This window comes from Sander vitreus, chromosome 23 (genome assembly GCF_031162955.1).
Source record: "Sander vitreus isolate 19-12246 chromosome 23, sanVit1, whole genome shotgun sequence".
Taxonomy (NCBI): domain Eukaryota; kingdom Metazoa; phylum Chordata; class Actinopteri; order Perciformes; family Percidae; genus Sander; species Sander vitreus.
This window is the reverse complement of record NC_135877.1, coordinates 18,798,769-18,817,086: the sequence shown is the minus strand read 5'-3', so window position 1 is coordinate 18,817,086 and position 18,318 is coordinate 18,798,769. Positions and strand designations below refer to the sequence as shown.

General features: G+C 42.5%; 1 protein-coding gene across 1 annotated transcript; it reads right to left on the bottom strand.

Moving 5' to 3' along the window:
• Positions 1-1,783: 1,783 nt before the first annotated feature.
• Positions 1,784-11,251, bottom strand: usp44 (ubiquitin specific peptidase 44). Its single transcript, XM_078242786.1, has 6 exons — positions 11,159-11,251; positions 7,294-9,001; positions 5,416-5,614; positions 3,030-3,138; positions 2,633-2,874; positions 1,784-1,925 (listed from the first exon to the last, which is right to left on the bottom strand). The coding sequence occupies exons 2-6, from the start codon at positions 8,842-8,844 to the stop codon at positions 1,801-1,803; spliced, it is 2,226 nt and encodes a 741-aa protein (XP_078098912.1). The 5' UTR covers positions 8,845-9,001; positions 11,159-11,251; the 3' UTR covers positions 1,784-1,800.
• Positions 11,252-18,318: the final 7,067 nt, after the last annotated feature.

The window sequence follows — 18,318 nt, the reverse complement described above, 5'->3', positions numbered from 1 at the left end:
GTTCGTGACAGTGTCATGTCACTCTTACGTAGATACCTTCAAGTAAAGTGTAACTGTTTGTTCTCATACTCTGAGCTAGAAGTCTGCACTCCAGTAAATGGACTGTATTTATATACAGACACCTTTAACGACCACTCAAAGCACTTTTTAATAGTAAAGCCATTCACACACATGGAAATGTTAAAAGGTTATAATTAGGTATTATCTGAAGTATATAAAAAGAATACTTGATGGTAAGACACTTACTTTGATTTTGGGCAACAAATAAAGTTGCCTTGACTAGCCTCCTGTACAAAATGAGAACGAGCAAGACACTCATCTTTTGTAGAAAAATGAAAAAATATTCTCATTTATTGAGGTAATTTTCTCTAGAAAAAAAAATTGAGGTAACAATTTGCATAGTATAACTTCCATAAATTCACACACATACACACATCCATGGAGTAGTAACCAAAAATGTGTCACAACGAGAAACGATATGAACTGTGCTTTGAATTCCCCTCTGAAAGATAAGTCAGAGGGAACTTGGTTGAGGTGGAGAATACCTTTTTTTGTACAATTTTCTCCATTATGGAGATAAATATCACAATCTGCATATACTCCAGAGATCCTGTTAAATCTGGATATTGTACTTAACAGATACAGTATGTACACATACAGTACACACACCTACTTAATGGTGATAGAACAGTCATAACTGCTGGTGGTGTTGAACAATCGGCAGTTGTATAAAAACAGTCAATGGCCTCTTTTCTAAAACCTCTGAGAAGGATTGTATAAAAATACATTCAAAATCTAAATGCTGGTATTGCATGGGACTGCCACTGTGCAGATTCTACTTCGCTGAATTGATATGAACTATAAAAAATACACTCAACAAAGGGCACTTTCCTGGTACACGTGTGGTTTGGGAATGGTTCACACTCTGAAGACAATTACATTTTGGAGAAGAGAGGTGGCAGCATTTAGCAAAAAAAAAAAAAAACATCCCTTTGGAAACTTAGTGAAAGAGGGAAGAGAGGGGAAGAAAAAAAAAAAACACCCAGCAAATGTTGAACCGTTTTGGAAATGCTGAGAGGTTTTTCCATACACTTATCCCCCGGCTTTGGCTTGAGGTCTGCCAAGTTTCCCTGACAGACCCAGGAGTACTTCAGAGAGAAAAATAAACTTCTTGCCCTGCTCGTGTACAGATCTTCAACTAAAAACAATGCTGACAGCAGATTCTGTAGAAATTAGTGCATTTCTGGCAGGAAATACAGCCATCTTTGTCAACATCCATCAAAACGTGCCTGTCTAGAACACAGCGAGGCCATTTCTAGTGAGTGAATGACATTTTACAACCCTACATCCAGTTCTGTGACGACTATCTAAAGTGACTGAGAGACATTTCAGTTGATTCAAACAAAAACAAACAGCATTTACAATCAACATCCACCAAACGCAGGTAGGCAGACGCGTGAATACACCTGTACGACCTGTAGAGGACACTTGAGTCGGTTGGCTGCTACTGAGACACATCTTGGCTGATACTCTTTATAAAATACAACTGTACACAAATCACAAACATCACCATTTGTCTTTTAAAAATACCTACATATAAACACCATATACAAGAAGTTCACAAAGCAGAACCAGGTTTTTAAAAGGAGTCCTTCCTATCTCTCTTTTTTTCCTTCCTTATTTAGAAAAATAGACTAAAAAGACCCATCCTCCCAGGATATAAAATGCCCAAAGAAAGAGGGAAGAGAGGGAGCTTCTCGCTGAGTGGTCAGGCTGCAGCTGAGGAGGGGGATTGTGGTCTTATAGCGGCCGGTCTTTGTCCTGAGTTACTCGCTGTGTGTAGAAGAGGATGTAGGCCTGAGCACGACAGACCTCCTCCACCGAACACACATTCAGCTTAGAGTCATTACAGTGAACCCAGAAGCCTGCGGGGAGAAAACAAGGGGAAAACTATTTAATGAGGAGGCAGTCGTAGCACACAAAGAAGCAACAACAAATCAGCCTGAATTAACAGGAATTCTCAATTATTAGCCAAATGCACCCATTTACTTACACGGGGCTTAACAAACCAATATTACACATGAAGATCATTTACTCAACATGAGGAGTGTGGAGTTGTATAACGAGTGCAACTGCATTCGCACTAGTATCCCAGTTTTGATCTTATTCGGGATATGGCATTTACATGGAACATGAGAAATGTGGTTATTCATATCGCTGTATATATATATATATATATATATGATTCTAACAGTGTCCAGGTTTCTGATCATCTGTGTCTTGTTTTCTGATTTGGATCAGGGTTTAAATTGTGAATGTGAAGTAAAAACTCAATAAGGGTAATTCATCAAACCACCTATTCAACAACCATAAACTTGCAGAAAAGCTATATCTTCAACAACTTGTTACCCATCCACCACCAGACCAGTGTCTGTGACATTTTATATCTTCTGCTGCTATGTATGTATTTATCTTTACTATGCATACTGGGCATATTTGGCACAAAAATGTCTTTCAGGAGTTAAGTTCTATCTCATTTCCAGGTTGTGAACATGAATTGGGCTGCCACGCAAACCTGTTTCAAACAAAAAGGTACAGGTCTCCGTTAAATCCTGCTGTGCTCTTCACTCACCTCCTTCTGTGTTGTAGCAGTAGGAGGTGTAGTGGCCAGAGCCGAAGCCCTTCCCATGATGCATCACCACAGCGGAGAGGTCGTAGAGGAAGTGCTTTGGGCGTGGCGAGCTGGGGCTGCTGGGACTGGAGCAGGGCACACCTTTGGGTGCAGGCTCTCGGCAGCAGTAGGGCTCCATGTTGAGAAGCTGGTCGAAGCTGACGTGGACTCCGATCTTCTCCCGGTGGTTCCGCCCAGACCACCTGAGGACCAATCACAAGTTAGAAAGCCGGTCAGCCACTGAGCTAATAGTCTGCATCACAACAGTCCTCAAAACGAGTAATTACAGCCGGGTCACATGAGGAAAAATATTATTGAATGAAGAAAAATTGGCTGACTGGTGTTAAGGTCATCCTACCTGAAGCGTTTGAGGTGAAGCCGCAGGACCTGAGGCAGTTTGTGGACCATCAGCTGTTTTTGTGCTTCAGTCAGGAGGACTGGTTTGGAGGAGGTCCGCCGTCGAGCAGCTTCAAACAAGAGGAGAGAGTTCAAAACGCAATTCAAAGTGTCGCCTCAGCTTTGCTGCATTCTTGTGACCAACAGCTATGAAAGCTACGATGGGCTCGGGACACCTCTAAATATCACAGAACTTCAATTCTACTCAATTCATTTAGATAACAGCTGTATATTCTAATTTAGGACAAATGTGTAAACATCTACTATGGCAGAAAATTCCAACAATATTTTCCTCTCTTGTAGCCTTTAGTGTGTATTCTAGTTAGGTAGGGGCACTTGGAAATTGATTTGGTACACAACAGGTTGACAGGTAACTGCAAAACATTACTGCCACAATCCTTTTGGGACCTCTGTAACATTTTATCCCTCGGTCCTCTCATCTGAATTTTCGGTCTTTAAACTGTAAAACCAGGGTGGGAAATTAGCACCCGCCACCAGCCAATGGTGGGTATTTTTTTCAAAGTGGCGGGTGACTTTGCCTTGTATACCAGCCACAGTGGCGGGTGGATTGTAAAACATTCCTTGTAACGGATTGGACAGCTTTTGTCAAAGAATGCTGTTGCTAAGAAACAACGCACAGTGCTTATAGGAGTCGCGTTACGTTACTGCTAATCAATGCACAACATTTCTGGATTTTTCTGCTTCATAATAAAAACATTCAGATACCAAAATAACGGAGGACTTTTATTGTGAAGAACTTGAAATGAAACCGTTCACAGCCGGGGCTTTGACCACGCATATTTCCGTCAACTCCAGACTTTTGTCGAGTAGTTTTCAGCGCTAGTCCGTGACACCATGTAGCTGAGCTGAGGTACAGACGAAAGGAAAATGATCGGTTAAAAACATGTGGCGACATATCCCCGGTGTTAAGAGGCCCGCCGCTGAGTCAGCAGTAGCTTTGAATGTACAAACTGTGGAGGGCGAAGTAAAGAAAAAGAGAAAGAACTTTTCGTGTGGCGCATTGACAAAACGTACAGCGAAAGACCGTGCAAAACATTTCAGACCGTCCTGCCAACCTGTATACATTTTAACACCAATGTACGCTATAACGATTTTTCAGTCGCTGAAAGCTGCTGCTTCAATCCTGTCAGCTCTCTGCTGCTCAGTTCCCCCCGCGACTGACGGCGCACGCGCGCACACACACACACACACACACACACACACACACACACACACAGTGGATGCAGGAAAAAACGGAGACGTACAGGATGACCTAAATTGAGGACAGCTACGCTCGTTATTGTAAGTGCAATGATAAATAAGTTAAAGTCCTTTATCAAACCGTATGACGTGTGTCCCAGGCCAGGACATAAACTAACAATGTAAAGATCGACAAGCTACTGACAGAAATGTTAAAATTTGATTCATTCAATAAATAATTTTTTGTCTTAAACCCACCAGCCATTTTCATATTATACCAACATCTGCAGCATCCTGAGCCTTTTTGGTAAGCTTACTAGGAAAACTCAGCCCAGAGTAGTTTTATTCTCCCCAAGTTTCCTTTTTATTTTTAAAAGAACTATACAAAAAAGCAACTTTCACTGTCTCTCGCAACTTCATTGCAACAAAAATACAAAAGACATGGCAACTTTTATGGCAATTTTTTACAAAAGCTCCTGCAAAATCAGGCATTTTGGGATGCAACAATCTCAAAAAAAGGCTGTGAAATCCTGGAGGGACTGTTAAACGCTATGTAACAGTCAATATGTTTTTTGTTCATTAAACATGTAGGCCTACAGTTACTGTAGAATATGACCAAACACAATTATACCATGGTCTCGCAGGCTTTTTTTTTTTCCACATCACTTTTTATTTGCTATCTAAATTAATAAAATATTTATCAATAATAATAGAAAATGATGTATTGAAGCAATTCACAATATACTAGTGCACTTTTTATAAATTTGAATTCTGGAAAAAGTGGCTGGTAAAAAATATAAGTGGCTGGTAAAATTGGGCATCCACCAGCCACTGTGGGCAAAAAAGTTAATTTCCCACCCTGTGTAAAACCATGCAGAAAGGCCACAACAATACTCAATAAGAAAACCAATACGGCTGATAGTTTTTCAGGAGTCTAGACAAGTATGAACAGCTTGACATGTTTTAAATGAACGTTTTGGGTACACACAGACACATGGATTGGGGGGTATCAGAAAAGACAGACCTAGCCACAGTCTGGATTTCAATATCACATTAACGGCAGATGTAAATGTGTTAATATCAATGACAAGTCTCTGAGTTAAAATATAAAGTGTGTGTGTGTGTATGTTTACATTATTTAAACTCACAGTTACACTGCTCACAGGCGTAGATGTTTCCCTCCAGCGCTTCAGTCTCCGTGAACTTGGCCAACATTTCCGTCAAATGGCATGAAGCCTGAGCAGCATGCTCCCTGCTGTTACTGTGATACCGCTCGGGGAACTCCAGTGACAGATCCCAGAAAGGCTCCACAGTGTTGGAGCGATGTTCGCAGGCCAGGCACGTCACCTGCGTATGAGAGGGAGGGACATGAAGACATGAGCAGGTGTAGTAGTATATTATACATATTATTCTAACCTTAGAAATCGTAATCCTGATTAATTGCACAGCCCTATTCTAACCCTAATCAATCTTACTGCCCTGGCCATGCTGTGTGCTGTTTTCCTGTCTCTTTATACTGTATCAAAAATATATGAAATAAAAGTGGTCAATAGCCACAGGGCAGAGATATCCCCAAAACCCTACACAGCCCTCCATTCAGCAAGAGCAGGTGTCACAGTGTGTGCTCAGCCTCCACAAGTAGACACTGATCTCTTGTTCTCATACTAACTCATTACACTCCCTACATTACTCAACTCACGGAGCACAGGTGCCACCATTTAAAGTAATTAATATGTACACTGTAACAATGGAAGGAAAGCTGTACTGCTTAAGATTATGGTTGCAACTAACAATTACTTCCATTATCGATTAATCATTTAGCTACAAAATGTCAAAAAACTGTTAAAATAAAAATACCTAGAAAAGATCAAGGTCTTCAAATCAGTCCTTCCAGAAAAATGCAGAGTTTTTTTGTGATTGTTGCGGGCAAAAATCCTTGATTATGCGGCACATTTTCTTAAAAAATGCGATGGAATATGCGGGATATTTATGCAATTTTATGCAATGAAATTGTGGGAATTTGCAAAAATTGTGGGAACTTGCAAAAACTGCGGTTTCATCATGGCTTCATTGCAGGGTTTGCAGCTTTTCGATGATGTTCACGTCGCGTAATTACGGCACTTCATAACATCACTTCATAACGTTCCCATGGCAACAGGGGAAAATGGCTGCTCTTGTGTGAAGTAAACCCAACATTTTTCAACTTTCTGCTAAGATATGTGACTTTTTTGCAACGTAAATGCGGGGAATATGAAATCATGCAAGCCCCGCATATTTTGCGCAGAAATCTGCAAATTATGCGGCGAAAGTGCGGCGTATTTGAAAAAAAAATGCGGCCCCCGCATAAATATGCTGACTTTGGCTGATTATTCATTGAATTATGCGATCGCATAATCACGTTTTTCTGGAGGGACTGTCAAATGTCTCAAAGCCAAAAGGTATTCAGTTTAGAATAAATAATATGACAGAATGTAGTAAGTCCTCACAGTGGAGAATTAGAAACCAGACAACTAATAACATTTTGTCACTATTTTGTCAATGATTGAAAAAGTTGGTGGCAGATCATTTTTCTGGCAATCGATTAAACGCCAAATTGTTTCAGCTCTACTCAGGGTCGTACCAAGATCAATACTGCGTTAACAAGGTACACGTTTGGAAGAAGGTAAGAAAAAAGGTAAAACCATCAGCGACTCAACCTTAAAAACATACTCAAAATGTAAGATTAAGGTCAGAGATGGAAGCTTAACCTCCATTTAAGTACATAAAGTGATAGATGAATCCATCCAGCCTAATTTAGTCTCAATTATGAATTAGTAATACAGTTCAGTCAGAGTTGATGATGGCTGTTGAATTATCAATGGGGTGTGTAGGCAGATCTGAGTGGGTTCATGTGTGTGCAGGCATCATGGGGAGTGAATCAGGTGAAGCTTGTGACCACTGCTGAGTTAAGAATGGTTAGATGAAGGTGACTGCAGGTAGGTGTGTGTGTGTGAGAGTGAGTGAGTGAGAGAGTGTGTGTGTCGCACCTGGCTGAGGAGCTGGCCATGAAAGATGGTGTTGACCACACTGAGCACCTGTTTGATGAGGCGTTTCTGTGGCACTCCTGCAGTGGTTGTGTGCTTGCCGGTGCTCTCCAGCTCGTGCTGCACCTTGTCCAGCAGCTCACACAGGAACTCCTGAGCATCCTGCTGAGCGTAGCCCCTGAACGCCGGGATCAGCTGCCACACCGAGTGGAGCATGGCAAAAGGCGATACCAGCGCCCACTTGCCAGACCACATAACCTGGAACAAGGTGTGCAGCTCATGGCAGAGCGAGATGTGCTTTGAGCTGGGCTCTTTGGGTTGTATCAGCTCCATGCTGCGGGCCCGTGAGGCCCCACCGCTCAGCCCTGCCCCAGAGCCTGAGCTGGCCTGAAATCCCTTCCTTTGGATCAGGGGGGACTGGGAAGAGGGCTTCCCTGCCAGCTGGCCGTGGACGGCAGATGCTAGTAGTTCCAGTGCTTGGGTCAGATCCAGTCGCAGAAAGCACTCCCTGAAGACATGAAGGTGGCTCAGCACCTGCAGGATGGAGTTCATATAACAGGTGTTGCCTAAATTCCTCAGGCCTGTCACTCCAGGAGTGACTGTGGGACGCCGTTTGAAGGGTGAGCCACCCTGTTTGGTACTCTGCTTGCGGCGAACAGGTGTTTGAGCAGAACGGGGGGTCGCTGAGGGTGTTTTGGGCTTAGATTTGGTGGTAGAAGAACGGCTCCGGGGTTTGGAAGCTGGTTGGACCTTTTTCGTCCGTCCAACTTTCTTGGGGGTAGCAGTGGCACGGCTTTGAGTCCTTGGCCTGCGGGTGAGAGACGGGGGCACAGGGGTTTTTGTCTTGTTGCATGCCCTCCGCGACGCTGTGGCGACTGCAGCATCTGCAACTCTCTGGCTTCTCTTACGTAACCGGCGACTCTTCCTGAGAGGGGCATTCTCCAGCTCCTCCTGTAGCTGCCTCTTTAGAGTCTGCCTCCTCTCCCTCGCCTCCCTTTTCTGCTCCTCCTCCTCCTCCCTCTTTCTCTCTTCTTCCTCCCTCTTCTTTCCGCATTCAGTCAGTGCAAACCATAAGCGAAAGACGCGTCCCATAAGCACCCTGCGGCGGTGCCAGAGCGCAGTAAACATCCTGTCCTCGTCCCTCAGCTGCAGCTCGCGGGCACCGGATGGCATGAGGGCATCGGGGGCAGCACTAGCAGAGCGGAGGGTGCGCCCACTGCGGGTGGTAACCTCATAGTGCTGGCTCTGGATGGCGCTGAGCGTACTACGAAGCAGCTTCAGGTCTCCGGTGGCGTTATCATTCAGGACATAGTCGTCACACAAGTAACAAAAAACGTAAAGTTCATTAACCTCCATAGCCAACGGGTGGTGCTGCTGCTGGAAGTGCTGCAGAGCATGTTCCTCGATGTAGCGCCCGCACGCCACATGAGCACAGCCCAGGCAGGCCCATATAGACTCGCTGGTGTTGCAGTCCACGCAGTGCCACTTCTGGGGGTTGAGGATGGAGTGGTCTGGGGCCAGCCGCAGCCGCCCCACATGCTTACACCTATCCATTACACACGCCTGCCTGCCGAGCTGGCTGGCTGGCTGTGTCAGTCAATTACTGACTGTCTGTGTGTGAGTCTGTGTGTCAATGTTTCACACTGGCTTCATATCACCATGGTGACCATGGTGAGCTGAGAAATGGGACCCTCCCAAGGCATGGTGGCTTCTAGAGGGGAGAGAGAACAGATGTGGTTAATGCAGATGCAGGGAATCTGTGATTCAAAACAGAGTAAGTTAGATATGCAAGTTCTACATGATTATGTTATTGTAATCTTGTCTTAATATTGTATGACCTGTTCTGTTCCTGTAAACACAAAATTGTTATCTCAAAGTCACTACGTCCAACCTCCAATAACTGTTTTATAGCTACACACAGTAAACCGCGGCAAACTGCCAGATGGAAAGCAGGCTTTCACATTTCCTAACAGAAACATGGGCCAACAGTAAAACAACTGCACTGAGTGTTGCCTGGTGCATCCACTGAAAAGCAGAAAGGTGTACAAGTTAACATCAGCTCTTAAACCTGGATGTGAAACCATCAACAAGATAAACATTTGAGCTTTTCCAGAGACTGACTAAGAAATAAAAACTCAGCAGGCACAGTGACAGTAGTCAGGGTGACTTCACAGGAACATATTTTCCTTCATCAAAACCTTCTAAATGTGATAAACAGCTAATAGGCAGTAGAGAAGCTTCTGACTGTGGGAGAGTTGTCCAAAAACACTGATTGAACAATGGGCTGTACTTTGGTTTGAAGACAACTAAACTCAACCCAGAACCCTACAACCCTTCAACCTCTCCTGGCTTCTTTTCACATCCCTGGGGGTTGGTGTACCTCAGCTGAGAAAGTGGGGATCCTTGAGTGGGCTGAGCCCTATCAACCCCCCCACTGAGGTCAAAGAAGAAAGATTATCGGACAAAAGGGGGACTGAGCTTGCAAAGTGGTGCAGCCTTTGTCTGGGTACAGGACTAACTTTGCTGGGGAAATGAAGAGTGGAAAAAAAAAAAACAAGGAAAGAAATTGACTGTTAGGAAATGGTGTAGGTAACAGAGAGTGAAAGTGATGGAGGGACTGGAACACAGGAAAGATGGGAGGGCAATGAAACATGAGGTTTCTAACTTCAGAAATGTCTTGTTTCTTTTTGCTGTATTGTGCCTTTATTTCATTTACCACTTAAAAAAAAGCAAAATAAGAGTGACTCAAAGCGTTCAGGTCAACGTAGGCGTTTGTTTACCAGTTATATTGGAGTGGGCGTATTTATTTTGTAAATGTTCATCAGATTGTGACGTCATGAGTGTGTGTGTGCAGCCGCTGTGATATAAATAAAATCTCATGGCTGGCTGTCAGGAGGGATCCAAGACAGACCTTGTTGAGTTGATAACTAACCTTACGTCTTGTTAACATTGCTTATTCGCAGAGTGTGAAGTCATTTCAGTTTGATTCTTCAGGTGGTATCATGATAAGCAATAAAAAAAAAAGCAGAATAACGGTCACTGTAATCAGTAACTTCGATGTGCACATCCGAAGCTCGCTGATGATTATCCACTTTGTAAGTTACAGTAATCACTAAGGAGCTTTAGGAATACAGTGATTGACTTGATATGTGTGGTTTAGCAAACAGTGCGACGACTCTCGGGAGAGTTGTTCCAGAGTTTATAATGTCCCCGAAGTTTTGGCTATCTGGTAACGTTAGTTAGCGCGCTTTGCCTGGTTTGTCCTTGTGACTGCATGGTCTTATTAAGTGGCTGAACACCCCACAGCCTAATGTTAACACGGGTTAAACAAGTCTCAACAAAACACTATGAGCTTGTCTAGCCTTTCAACAAAATGTACGACATAACAATAGAACGAGACGCGTGTTAAGGACAGTGGAAACAGCCAGCCTACATCTCCAGTTAAGGTTAGCGTGTACTTGATACAGCTATGAGGAGTTGCGATTACAAAACACTGAAATTATACACAAAGACAATCTTCACCACTGTAAAACCCTTACAGGACAATTGTCTGAAATATCTTAACATACAAGTATACGCAAACAAGCGACAAGTATGTCAGCTCTGCTGTTTTTAATTTATTTATTAAAAAGATTAGTGAGCGCTAGCTGCCCTGCTAACATTAGCCTAGCATGCTAGTTAGCATTAGCCTGCCAGGCTAACTGCCATAATCCTACAAGTTCATCAGTTAGCCGGAGGTCAGCTCCCAGCGGCAGCCTCAGCTTTAAAACGAACCTGCGGGATGTGTTAAAACAACAATAAACGTATCATCGGCTACACTGTTACACATGTATTATGAATGACTGTGTGTGAAAAGAAACGAGCATACCGAGCCTCTCCTTCATGGCAGCAACTCCTCTGTTTCTAAAATGATCGCCATCTTGTCAGTCCCTGTCGCGTGGTGTTGCCTTGAGCGCGTCCTCTATACGTGACGTTTTTGTTGTTGTTGTTATTGTTGTTTAATTACTTATTTTATGGAAGCCAATTTCCGCCAATGTGATGTAAAAAGGTCCTGTAGTCATTATAATGAGAAACTTTCTCAGAATAATGACAGTTTTTCAACATAATAGTATCTCCAACAGATAGTATCTCCAAATAATGACTTAATATCTCAAAATAGTAGCCTATCTGAGGGTGAAGATGTTCACTTATCTTCTTTTAAAACATTTTCTGTGTATTTTAAGTTTTGTTATATTGTCATTTTACAGATTTTTCTTCCGTTTATAAGTTTAGTGTCAGTCTGTTAAATGCTGGTTTTATTGTAGCCTAGTTTACTTCCTTTTTTATAGTATTCCTGTCAGTTGTTGCATTGTGGTGCTTTTGTGGGCCTTGATGTAGCCTACTTCTTAGTTGTTGTTTATTGTGTGTTGTGTCACAGTGTCACTTTTCATACAAATAAGCAACAAGCCAAAGACAAAATCAATGCTTTGCAATGATGTTGAATAGTAGTGCAATGTTATACCATTAGAGGGAACTGCTGCACCATTTACAATCAAGTAGGTCTGTTGCCCCAATGACTTTGTTATCACAAATATAATTAAAGGCAATTTTATTTAAAAGTGAAATCCCAAAAAGTAGCCTAAAAGTAGCAATACCTTAAGAACAAATTCTTATCATACATTATGTTGTTTGTAAAATTTGTATTCTGCAAAGTAACTCCAGCTGTCAAATAAGTGTATTTTTATTATTATTATTATTTTTAGTAAAATATGTCTTTAAAAAGTAGAGTAGATGTATAAAGTAGCAGAAAATGAAAATACTCATATTAAAATCATAATATTCAGTGTGAAAGGGGAAAGTACTTTTATACTTTACGTATTTTTTTGTTGATTGTATACTTTTACTGCAGGACTTTTACTTATAATAGATTGTTTTATTGCTAGTTTTACTTAAGTAAAAGGTCTGAATAGCATTAACTTTAACCCTAAAAAGCCCCTTCTCTCATGGATCACAAGTGTGTGTTTGTTATCCTTTGCCCTAAAGCCCTGCAGTTGTACCTTTAGGAGGTAATTTAAAGTCTTGTGTGCTGGTGTGGGATGCAGGTGTAGCACTTCATGCTGGTTAATGGGGGCTGGTGGCACTCACTATGTAGATCCTATCAGTCTATGCCAGAGTTTTTATAAGACAACAACACTGTAATGTCTGCTGTGCAGATTTACTGTAAGTCTCAACTCCAACAACATCAACCATAACAGGGGAAAATATAATTACTGTGTGTGATAAATTGTGAATATTGTATGAGTATACAGTAGAAGGAAGCTTCAGTGAAAGATAGTTTGTTATTACATGTTGTTATTATAACACATTGTGAATCCCTGTGTAAATATTATAGTTTCACATTAAACATCTTGACGAAAGAATAAAGGGAGGACTTGGTTTTCATTCAGGAAATTGCGCCTGAAGGAGGACTTTTAATCTCAAAACACGCAACATGACTGCATGTGAAGAATCCTTCTCATGTACTGATTAGTGGGGAACTGATCCATACAAGCCTTCTTAAACCCCCACTGAACAGGGGGAGTGTGGTAATAGGTGTGTGCTTTTGTGTGTGTGTGTGTGTGTGTGTGTGTGTGTGTGTGTGTGTGTGTGCTTGCACGCGCGTGTGTGTGTGTGTCAGTGGACGACAGGGTTGTGTGTGAGAGAGATTAAGGGGCGTTTGTGAGTGACTTAGAGAAAGAGGTATGTGTTGATGTGCCATGCGATGCCTGCGGATCACCTCTAATGTTTTTCTCCCTCTATGTCCCCGGGCCTTCACCGCCGTCATGTCCACACATGCTAACTCCCCCTCCCTCCCTGTCCTCTTTTCATCAGCACTTTCTCATAAACGCACATTTTTCTGTTACAACACTTCTGAGGACCTCACGTTGATTCGCTAAACTTCTATCTTTAAAGCTGCATTACACACTATTTTGTTTAAGTTAAAGTTGAATAAATAAACCCTTAGAGATTCATCACTCAATGTTGCAGCTCGACCTTGCTTTTGTGCTTCTTTTAGCTCATTGTTTTGGTTTTACAACATGTTTACAGTACGTTTCAATGTCAGCTTTTCTCATGGGCCCTTGTTTTCAGCAAACAAGCCGATAAAACCCAGGGTACACTATCCACCAAGCACCAAACAGTAAACAGATAAAGTTTGCTAGAAGCAAAAGAGATGGATATTTTTCCCAGGAGTTGGTGGAGACTGAAACATGGATACAATGTCAGAGAATACATTTTTCAGATGGCCATTTTTCAGATGGATATGACTCATAAGGGATGACAAAGTTGTACTATGTCTGCTGAGTGTGTGGCAATGTGTATTATTTACTGGCATGGTAGTTATCACCTGAAGTTTTCACGTTCCATACTGGTCAAAAATCAGCTAATGCAGCTTTAAAGTAGAAGTCATTTTGAGAACTACGCTTTCTTGCTTTCTGGAGTTCTGACATCATTGCAACTGAGACTCCAGGAAGTCACTGAGGCGCAAAACTCCCATAAAACCACAACTTGTCATTTGTACATTTAGTGACAATTAGTGAGCTTTAGAGCTACAAGTGGCTGGATTTTGTTACCTTTGGACGGAGCCAGGCTAGCTGTTTCCCCCTGTTTCAAGTCATTGTGCTATAAGCTAAGCCAGTGGTTCCCAACCTGGGGTCCAGGGACCCCTCAGGGGGGCGGCAAAGATCATAGGGGGTGCGCAAGTCTTTATATGGTTTGAGGTTGAGGTAAAAAAGAAAATATTTGCACATGTTAAACAAATTATGATAATATACTAGAATATATAATGTATACAAAAGTCTGTATAAAAACTATATATTTTTGTTCTTGCTTAAAATTGTAGGCAGGCTACTTAGTCGGCCAAACCTCCGGGATCTCTTAACCTGTGACCCTTGCTGTCATCAGGTCAGCTGCTAGCTGCTATCATCCTCATTTTTCCTGCCGCCACGGCATCACTATTTTATGAATAAAACATGGCGGAGAAACGTAAAAGTGCTGATAACTCCTCTGTATCAAAAAAGAAAGTAAGGCTCTATCTCGAGAGTTACCTCAACTTCGGTTTTGGAGGGGGGGGCTCAGCTTTTCTTAGACATAAGTAGGGGGGGTGCCAAAGAAAGATGGGACTGTTTGCTTGAGAGGTAAAGTAAAAGAAAGAGAATCTTACACATAATTGTAAGTAAATCCTCATCAGTATATATCTAAACCATAAATTAAGTTTTTTTGCAAATGGGTATGTCACCTGGACTTCATAAGAATAGAAATGCACAAACACACACAGAGAAACATGTAGCTTTGCAATCTGTTTTTATTGGACGGTGGTTAGATAATGTCAGTGAAAGGAAGCCATTCCGGTGGTTTCATGGTGGTGTTAACACAGCTGGATATGGTGTTGGTTTTGTGGTGGTTGAAAACACAGGTGCCGGTGAAGCCAGGGGGAAATGCTTTACTTTGCCGGTAAACAAACACATCTCCTGTAATTTCTGCTTTCAGATTTGGAGCCTGCCTGCTATGGTTGGTGAGGCCGAATGTTAACATTGGCTACTTGACAGCCTCTGATGTTTAATCTGTTTTTGTAGTGTCCCGACTTGTCATAAGGGCCTGTTTTTCCTCCCAAACTGTCTGTCTGTTGTCATGTTGATGCGTGGGTTCGTTCATAATGACTCAGTGACATCAGGTCCTTGTTTTCATGGCTGTATAATAATCAGCAGTAGCGTCTCAATCACTCTGCTATGTCAACATCGCCCTCCCTGTTCTGGCTTGCTCTCATATTCTTCAGGTAGAGAAACATTCCTGATGCGTGCGTGCGTGTGTGTGTGTGTGTGCGCGCGTGCACAATTAAGTGAAAACCAAAGAGCGTGAATAGTTTCTGAGGACAGAGCTGGATATTTTCATGTGAAGTTTCAGTCTGGTTTCCTATATGCCATAATCTCCTCATTTCCTCTGTAAGTAAATCAAAGCTGATGGGATAATACTGACCACATGATTCACTTATCCAGCACACACCTCCTCTCACCATACTCCTGAGAAGAAATCCCCTCTTTCCATATTTTCTGCTTTCATTTCCCTCCCTCTGCCTTCCTCGGGACCTGTGGGTGCTGGTAGCTCTGTGACACCCATAGCAGGCCAGTTTCTGGGCGTCTGTCTCAGGGTGATGGGTGCTGCCGAAGAGGGGCATTGTGACTCCCTGCGAGGGCAGGGGAAGGTGGGGGGTTATTGTCCCCGAGCCTGCGGGAGCTGCCATGCAGTCCGTGGCCAATAGCAACACAAGAATGCTGACAGGACAAAGGCCATAACTCAATTCTATAGCAACACAAGCGGGGTATTGTGTTCATACAGGCACACACACACACACACACACACACACACACACACACACACACACACACACATGCATCTATTCGCCATTACTACAATAACACATACACATATGCTACACTGACGCAAACTATGCATCTGTGCAAGCATGCCAAACACTCATTCATCAACTAGTTTCCCACACCACGCAACCCCCCACAGGACATCTCCATCACAGGCTGAGAAAGGCCAGTGAAGCTGGGGACAATGAGTGGGGGCGAGCGAGCATGAGAGACAGTGAGAGAGAGAGAGAGATGGAGGTCCATGGTTCAGTTGCAGCAGTTCATGTGTTTGTGGCTCCCTGTTGCGTCTATGCTTCAAGGCCAGTTCCCACTACATAAAACACCTCCTTCCTCCGACTAACCTGAAGATCTGCACTGAGCAGTTAGTGGAAGAAGTACTTAGGTACTTTACTTCAGTAAAAGTACCTAAGTAAACGTCCCTCATTCAACATCCTACATGAGTAAAAGTACAGAAGTATTTAAAGTGCAGAAGTATTATCAGAAAAAATGTGTGTAAGCAGCATTTTACTGATGTAGCTGGTCGAGCTGGAGCTAGTTTTATAAACAGAAAGTCCACTGGTTCCCAACCTAGGGGTCAGCCCCCTCTAAAGGGTCACCAGCGAAATCTGAAATGCCATGAGATGATTAATAGTTGAAGATAGAATACAAAACAAAGTTTTGTGACACACATTTTTCTCTAATCTTTGTGAAATATGGGAAAATGTGCCTCAGATAGTTATAAAGTGGACATCTCTCTTTGGTGGAACTGCTAAGAACTCAGAAAGTGCGCTTCCATCCACCTTATTTTATACGTATTTTGAATTTGTGGAAAAGAAGGTGGAAAGGTTGGTGTATTGAAAACAAGAAAATGTGACAAAGTGCAATGGAAACAGACTTGACAGTGAATAAAACAAGACGTACATGATTAAAGCCTGTGACTTAAAAGTCCAGCTGAAAACATCAGATCTGTGTGGACCTATGAAGAGACCGTAACATTCCTCAAAATAATACATAAAACAAACTGCACCCGTCTCTCCGGTTTAATGGTTTAATGGCACTGGACTAGAGAATTAGTGCCACCAACGGTTTATCGTGATGCACCCAATTCCTAATATGGTATTCACAGAACAGTAGTGGATGAAAACACGCATTAATGTGCATTTTATTTTGCCGACCTTCTGGCTACAGACATCTAAAATTGGACAAGAGGCCCCAACTAGACATCTTTCTTTTCTCTAAGGGGTCACTAGCCAGAAAGGTTGGGAGCGACTGGATTGATTTTAATAATTATACTGTACTTTATAAGCTTGTAATACGCTTTTTAAGTATAAAATCTGTCTGTAAAGTAACCAATAGCCTAAAAGTAGTGGAGTAGAAGTATAAAGTAGCATGAAATGGAAATACTCAAGTACATGTACTTAAAGTACAGTACTTGAGTAAATGTACTTAGTTACTTTGCACCACTGGCATTGAGGCATTCCTTCCAGTCACATTCCTCTTCCCGTATGCACTCGTTCACCCCTTCTGCCGTCTGGAAACAGCTTGGCAGAAACGAAGAGGAGCCATGCCCCCTCTGCCCTTAATCTGTGAATGGGCTGTGAATGAGGAAACGTGGGTACAAGAGGCTATCCGGGCCACAGCTGTGAAAAAAACATCCACTCCCGCTCACCTTTCGTTGAGAAGAGACAGGTGAGTGACCTTTGACCCAGCCTGCTGCGGAGCGCCGTTTGACGCGCTAGGAATGTGTCCACATCTCTCGGCCAACCACGTCACGGCGATTGGGCGAAGAGGCGGTGGAAAACATGCAGGCCGCCTAAACCCAAACAGAGTGTGTGTGCTCACCTCGGCCTCTCTGTTATGGTCTACATTCTGTGGCGCTGTGTGAATGTAGGGGAGAGTGTTTTGGGAGCGAGAGTGATGGATGACTTAATCTGAAGGGACAGTGTGTGTGTGTGTGTGTGTGTGTGTGTGTGTGTGTGTGTGAGAAAGAGTAGGGTGATAAGGATATTTTTGTCCAATTTATGGGAAGTATTTCAAGGCCTGGGCAGTTATATCAACCTGTTGAGAGTTAGAGTTCATGTAAGTGAGTCTGGGAAGAGTTCTGCTCGGCAACAAGGTTTCAATGACAAAGTGAGATTGCTGTAAACTATTAAAAGATAAGTTTGGTTTATTACAACGTGGGTCTAATTTTTGTAGTTTTGTCTATTGTTTCTTTTGTTTTGCTTTGTATGTCGTACTCGCCAAGTTAATTGCTGCCTAATGGGAACGTAGCAACATTGCTAAGGCGAAGAACGACGAGCAAAAACTTTTTTGGGAGAGAAAATTAAGGTAAAATTCCTTCACACATATCCAGCACAGTTTGGGAGGCTCCTGATGGGCCACTTTGACCTGCAAGGTCTAGTAAAGAACTTATGTTTGCATTAATAGTAATAATGGATATAATGCAATATTTTGGAGAAAAGTTCCTACAAGTCTTTTCAGTTGTACATTTGAATGTTTTGCTTTGTTCAAATCACAATTTATCAAAACGACGTGAATGTAAAAGAATAAAGAAACAGGTTGATCAAGAAGCTACAATTTTTCCTTTGCTTTGTACGAAGCTTTACTCATTAGTTGTTAGTTGTGTTAGTTGTGTGATATTTGTATGCACTTCTTC

What these genes read in the sequence shown, in the direction of transcription:
- usp44 (XM_078242786.1), bottom strand. Translation starts at nt 8,844, where the DNA reads ATGGATAGGTGTAAGCATGTGGGGCGGCTGCGGCTGGCCCCAGACCAC. An exon ending in ATGGCCAGCTCCTCAGCCAG is followed by an intron (nt 5,615 to 7,293) that starts GTGCGACACACA and finishes TCTCATACGCAG; the next exon opens with GTGACGTGCCTGGCCTGCGA. An exon ending in CTTCACCTCAAACGCTTCAG is followed by an intron (nt 2,875 to 3,029) that starts GTAGGATGACCT and finishes ATTGGTCCTCAG; the next exon opens with GTGGTCTGGGCGGAACCACC.